Source organism: Mycteria americana, chromosome 10, assembly GCF_035582795.1.
Source record: "Mycteria americana isolate JAX WOST 10 ecotype Jacksonville Zoo and Gardens chromosome 10, USCA_MyAme_1.0, whole genome shotgun sequence".
Taxonomy (NCBI): Eukaryota; Metazoa; Chordata; class Aves; order Ciconiiformes; family Ciconiidae; genus Mycteria; species Mycteria americana.
The window spans coordinates 23,954,701-23,960,358 of record NC_134374.1 but is presented as its reverse complement, the minus strand read 5'-3'; the positions used below and the strand labels follow the sequence as shown (position 1 = coordinate 23,960,358).

The 5,658-nt window shown below is 62.3% G+C and overlaps 1 protein-coding gene across 1 annotated transcript; it reads left to right on the top strand.

The window, feature by feature from the left end:
- The first annotated feature begins 1,511 nt into the window (after nucleotides 1-1,511).
- POU3F4 (POU class 3 homeobox 4) lies at nucleotides 1,512-4,867 on the top strand. Its single transcript, XM_075513294.1, has one exon. It carries the CDS (start codon nucleotides 1,599-1,601, stop codon nucleotides 2,703-2,705), a length of 1,107 nt encoding a protein of 368 aa, XP_075369409.1. The 5' UTR covers nucleotides 1,512-1,598; the 3' UTR covers nucleotides 2,706-4,867.
- The last annotated feature ends 791 nt before the right edge of the window (nucleotides 4,868-5,658 follow it).

Genomic DNA, 5,658 nt, shown 5'->3' with positions numbered 1-5,658 from the left:
GTCCCCCCCCGGGGCTGCGGCAGGCGCGGAGCGGGCGCGGGTGCGCAGCGCAGCGGCCGCCCGCCGGGGATGCGCCCGGAGACCCGCAGCCTCGCCGATATATCGCGATCCGCCGCCAGCCACGCACCCCGCGCTGCTCTTTAAGGGCCAGCCCTGCCTTTGCCCCCTCTCGCACGCTGCGCCCTGCCCGAGCCCCGGCGAGAAATTATTGCGATTATTATTATTATAATGAGGAAAGCGATGCTACCCGGCTATAAAGGAATCGGAGGAGCGCTCACCTTATTTATTTCTATTTTCTCATTTTCTTGAATTTTCTTCGGATCTGTCTTCTCAGAGAAACTAATGCCTTAATGACTTTCTGGTAGCTGCAAGCCTTCTTTTATTTCTGCTAAATATATGAAAATGTATGCAAATTTAAATCAAGCTTAACCTAGGAGCTCTTGCAATATATTTAATGGAATTTCAAACCAATAAGGGAACTCTGATGCAGTCTTCTGTAAGTGCAAATATAATTACGCAGCTAGGTTACCTCCAAAATTATGCAGGGAAAGGTCATTTTTTAACTCGGGAGCCGTTCCGAGGTACCGGGGCTCCGGCTCTCCCCGCCGCCGCCCCGCGGCTGCCGCCCCGGCGGGGCACGGCGGGTGCGGGGCTCTGCCCGCCGGGCCCGGGCGAGCCGGGGGGCACCGCGCTCCTCCCCCCGCCCCCCGCTGGGGCCTGGGGGCCGCCCGCGCCTTGTCCCCCCGGCTTGTCCCTTGTCCCCCCGGCTTGTCCCTTGTCCCCCCGGTTTTGCCCTGCGGACCGCACGCCGGGCGCGCACCGGCGGCGCACCGCGCCCCTGCATTTCGCAGCGCAAACTTCGAGGAGGCACCGGCGGGGTTTGCCGACGGGGAGGCCGGAAAGCGCCTTCGGGGGCTTTTTTTTTATTATTATTGGGGGGGGGGGGGGGGGAGGTTGGCTCCTGAGCGCGCACCGCGGGAGCGCGCGGCCCGGGGCAGGCGGGAGACGCGCGGCTCGGGGCAGCGGCAGCCACCGGCGCAGAGGAGCGGAGCGGGCACCGCGCACCGCAGCCCGGCCGGCCCGGAGGGCCGAGGGCGGCGAGGGCCCCGGGGGCGCGTCGGGGGGCCGGGCCGGGCCGGGCCGGGCCGGGCTGCGCCGGGGTGGTCCCGCAGGGCTGCCGCCGGGGCGCCGCCGTTTAACCTCTGCCGCGCGCTCCCCCGGCGCTAATCGCTCCCCATTTAAGCCGTGCCCCGCGCGCCCCCCCCCCCCTCCCTCCCCGCCCGGCGCGGAGCGCGGCGCGGAAGGAGTTAAGCGGCGGGGCCGCCTCGCGCCCGGCCCCCGGTGCCGGCGGAGTGATTCACTTCCTGCCTCGGGCCCGCGCGGCGCCCGGCACCCTCGCCCCGCCCCCGCGGCCGCGGCCGGCCTCCTCGTCCCTCCCATTGGCCCGCGCGGCGCGGCCCCGCCGGCGGCGCGCCCCCATTGGGCGGCGCGGCTGCCAGTCGGCGGTCGGCCGCTGCCCGGGCCGCCGTGCCGGTGGATGTCAAAGGCTGAAGCGGCGGCGCCGCCACAGTATAACTCGTGGGGGCTGCGCGGCGGCCATGGCCACAGCCGCCTCCAACCCCTACAGCCTCCTCGGCTCCGGCTCGCTCGCCCATGCGGACGGCGCGGGCATGCAGCAGGGGAGCCCCTTCCGCAACCCGCAGAAGCTGCTGCAGAGCGAGTACCTGCAGGGCGTCCCCGGCAATGGGCACCCGCTGGGGCACCACTGGGTGACCAGCCTGAGCGACGGCGGGCCCTGGCCCTCGGCGCTGGCCGGCGGCCCGCTGGAGCAGCCCGACGTCAAGCCGGGCCGCGAGGACCTGCAGCTGGGCGCCATCATCCACCACCGCTCGCCCCACGTCTCCCACCACTCGCCCCACGCCAACCACCCCAGCGCCTGGGGCGCCAGCCCGGCCCACAGCGCCTCGCTGGCCCCCGCCGCCGCCGGGCAGCCCCTCAACGTCTACTCGCAGGCCGGTTTCGCGGTGGGCGGCATGCTGGAGCACGGCGGGCTGACCCCGCCGCCCGCCGCCGCCGCCGCCGCCGCCGCGCAGGGCTTGCACCCGGGGCTGCGGGGCGAGGGCGGCGGGGAGCACGGCGAGCTGGGCGGGCACCACTGCCAGGACCACTCGGATGAGGAGACGCCGACCTCGGACGAGCTGGAGCAGTTCGCCAAGCAGTTCAAGCAGCGGCGCATCAAGCTGGGCTTCACCCAGGCCGACGTGGGCTTGGCCCTGGGGACCCTCTACGGCAACGTCTTCTCGCAGACCACCATCTGCCGCTTCGAGGCCCTGCAGCTCAGCTTCAAGAACATGTGCAAGCTGAAGCCGCTGCTGAACAAGTGGCTGGAGGAGGCCGACTCCTCCACCGGCAGCCCCACCAGCATCGACAAGATCGCGGCGCAGGGGAGGAAGAGGAAGAAGCGGACCTCCATCGAGGTGAGTGTCAAGGGCGTGCTGGAAACGCACTTTCTCAAGTGTCCCAAGCCGGCCGCCCAGGAGATCTCCTCGCTGGCAGACAGCCTGCAGCTGGAGAAGGAGGTGGTGCGGGTCTGGTTCTGCAACCGGCGGCAGAAGGAGAAGCGCATGACCCCGCCGGGCGAGCAGCCGCAGCACGAGGTGTACTCCCACGGCGTGAAAACGGACACGGCCTGCCACGACCTCTGACCGGGGGCGGCCGGGGCAGCGGGGCTGACCGGGGGACCCGCCGCCGGGGCTGGAACGGACGGCTGCCGAGCGGCGGGAGAGGCGGAGCGGGGGCTGCCCGCTCGCCGCCGGGGCAATATTTCTTTCTCTCTCCGACCTGTCCGCCGATCAGTGCACGGTGTTTACTCGCAGACAAGGTTTGTTTTCGGTCTCGGCTAGGACGAAGGGGAAAAAAAAACACAAAAACAAAACAAAACCAACCCACACACAAAAAAGGAGGAAAAAAAAAAAAAGAAAACCCACGGGAAAAAGGAAAAAAAAAAAAAAAGAAAGAACCGACAGAAAAGGAAAGACAGATGTGTGCCTATGAATAACCTTCCAGCGCCTTGGTTATATCAGCTGTATTTCAGGTGAATCTGTTTTACAATAGACTAGTTTTGCATTTTTAAAGACTTATATAGCGTTTTTAAATGTCTGAGGTGTTTTACTACAAACTGTACACAATATTTGTGACCTAATTTGTATCGAATTGATCAGTCAAAACGTTTCTCCCTTCCCCACGCACCGGCAATGTCACCCAGCGGGGACGGGGCAGGGCGGCCGCGGCCTTTCCTCCCCCCCCCCCCCCCCCCCCCCCGAGGATACGGGGTTCCCCTCCGCGCCCGCGGAGCCCCGCGCACCCCACTGCCGCACGCAGGGCTGTCAAGAACAGGCTTATTTGTTGCAGCTTTTCTCTGCCTTTTCAAGAACTTCCCAACACCGTAAAACGGTCGGGTTACCATCCTGACCTCCCCCTTCTTCTCCCAAGGAAAAAAAAAAATAATGATTTCTAAGAGATTTATCCGAAATTAAGCATCACGAACAAAACCGTGGCATTGGCCAGTCCTTTGCTTTCCGAAGATGAGTTGGGCTTTTTGATCAGCGCCAGACTGAGAGGTCTGTAGTAAAACACCTTGATACTTCTGCGCTTCGGCTTCGGAAATCAGTTTTTCTGTATTTTGTTTCGATAGTGAAGAGGAATGAGGCGTCTCATGAATTTCGTGGGGGGAGGGAGGGGGACAGAAAACGCCCGCATTTGGTTCACGCTGAGCTTATTTCCGCGTCCCAGGGAGATGCTGGATTTGGTGACAAGCTTTTATTAAAAAAAAAAAAAAAAAGGCAAAAAAAAAAAAAGGCAAAACAAACCGAACAGGGAGAAAAACAAAACAAACAAAGAAAAAGTCACTAAAAGGCTAAAACCATCACCATTTTTTCGGCACAGGGCAGTGCTGAGCTGTAACCGCCCCCTCCCCTCCGCCCGCCCGTGGATGTGTTGTGCACAAGGGCGGGGGGGTGCAACGCCCACGCACCCACGCAGCCGCTCGCGAAGGGGAATCGCTGCTCGCGTGTGCGTGTGTGTGCGCGGCCAAGTTCACCCGCTGCACCCGCACCCTCCCCGCGGCCGGGCTGGCTCGGGGCCGCCGGGCGGGACCGGGCCGGGCAGGACCGGACCGGGCCGGGCCGGGCTCCCCCCGCACCCAGGGGCCCCCCCGGGCCGGGCCGGGCCCGGTACGGCCCCGCTCCGCGGCTGCACCCCGCTCCGCGGCTCCCCGCACAGCCCCTCTCCTTCCCCGGCCTTCAGATTTTTTCCTTTCGACATTTATATTTTTCAAGTATTTTTCAGTAAGCGCTAAAAAAAAAAAAAAAGGAAAAAAAAAAGGAAAAAAAGGAAAAAAAAAAACCAAACTCGACACTGAGGACCTGCCTATTTCTGCCAACTTTATAACTGTACAGTTTTGTATATTAAACGTTTTTTGGAAGTTATTAATTTAAAGAAAGATCATTTAGTTTATTCATTTAGTAACTGATGTATAATAAACGCTATTTTCATTAAAGGTTGCTTTTTTCAACTATTTTATCCAAAATTGCCTATTGCAGTTGCCAACAATTATTTATTTTCAATAAATTCCGCATTATGTTTAAAAAAAAGGAAAAAAAGAAAAAAAACGTTTCAGAAAGAAAGAAAGAAAAGCCTAAATGGGTGTCGGAAAAAAGAAAAATAACAACGGAACACACGAGTGGCTGTAACGTTTGGTTGTCGACCAGTTTTAGTCAAGGGGTTTATATTGACGCAATATTTTATTGTTGTAAAAGGAAAAAAAAATTTAAAAAAAAGGTTTAAATAAACATTTTTACAAAAAAAAAAAAAAAACAAGAACAAAAAAAGGATTAAAAATGACCTTGCGTTGTGTGTGCGCTGGCCGAGCCGGGGCTGCGGGCACGGGGACCCCCCGGGCCTCGCCCCCCCCCCGCCGCACCGGGCTCCCCCTCCCCGGGAAGGGCCGGCGCCCTCCCGGGAAAGGGGCTGGGGCCGGGCCGGGCAGCGCCGGGCGGGCCCGCTCCCACCTGCCGCGGGGCGCGGAAAAGGCGCTTTTGGGGGGGAAAAGGCGCTTTTGGGGGGGAAAGGGGGTCTGCGGCTCTCTCGGGCCCGGGCAGCGCTGGGCAGGACGCGCCGCCGCGTATATGTACCCTATAGAGCGAGATCGGTGTGTGTACGCGTGTGTAACGTGCGGCGGCAGGCGCAGCGCTGCTCCTCGCCTCCGCTCCCGCGCAGCTCTGCGCGCCCGCGCTGCGGCCGCCTCCTCCCCGCCGGCCGGTGCCTGCAGGGGACCCGGCGGGGGTCCCCCCCCCGCCGCCCGAGCAGCAGGAACGGGGGCACGAAGGAAGTTTCTTTTGTTCCGTCCTTCCCTCCGCCCCACCCTCCCCGGGCCGCCGGCACCGGCAGCGCAGCGTAGGGGCCGGGTCGGGGCTCCTGCGCCCCGACACCCCCCCCCCCCCCCCCCCCCCCGCCCCGGCCCGGGCCGCCCCCCGCTCCCCCTGGGCGGGAAGTGGCGTGTTCGGGAGGAACAATAACAGTTAATCACATCTAATGGGGTGAAACGGGGAAGCTCCAGCCCCGGCAGCCGGGCCGGGCGAAGGGAGGAGGGTGGGTGCT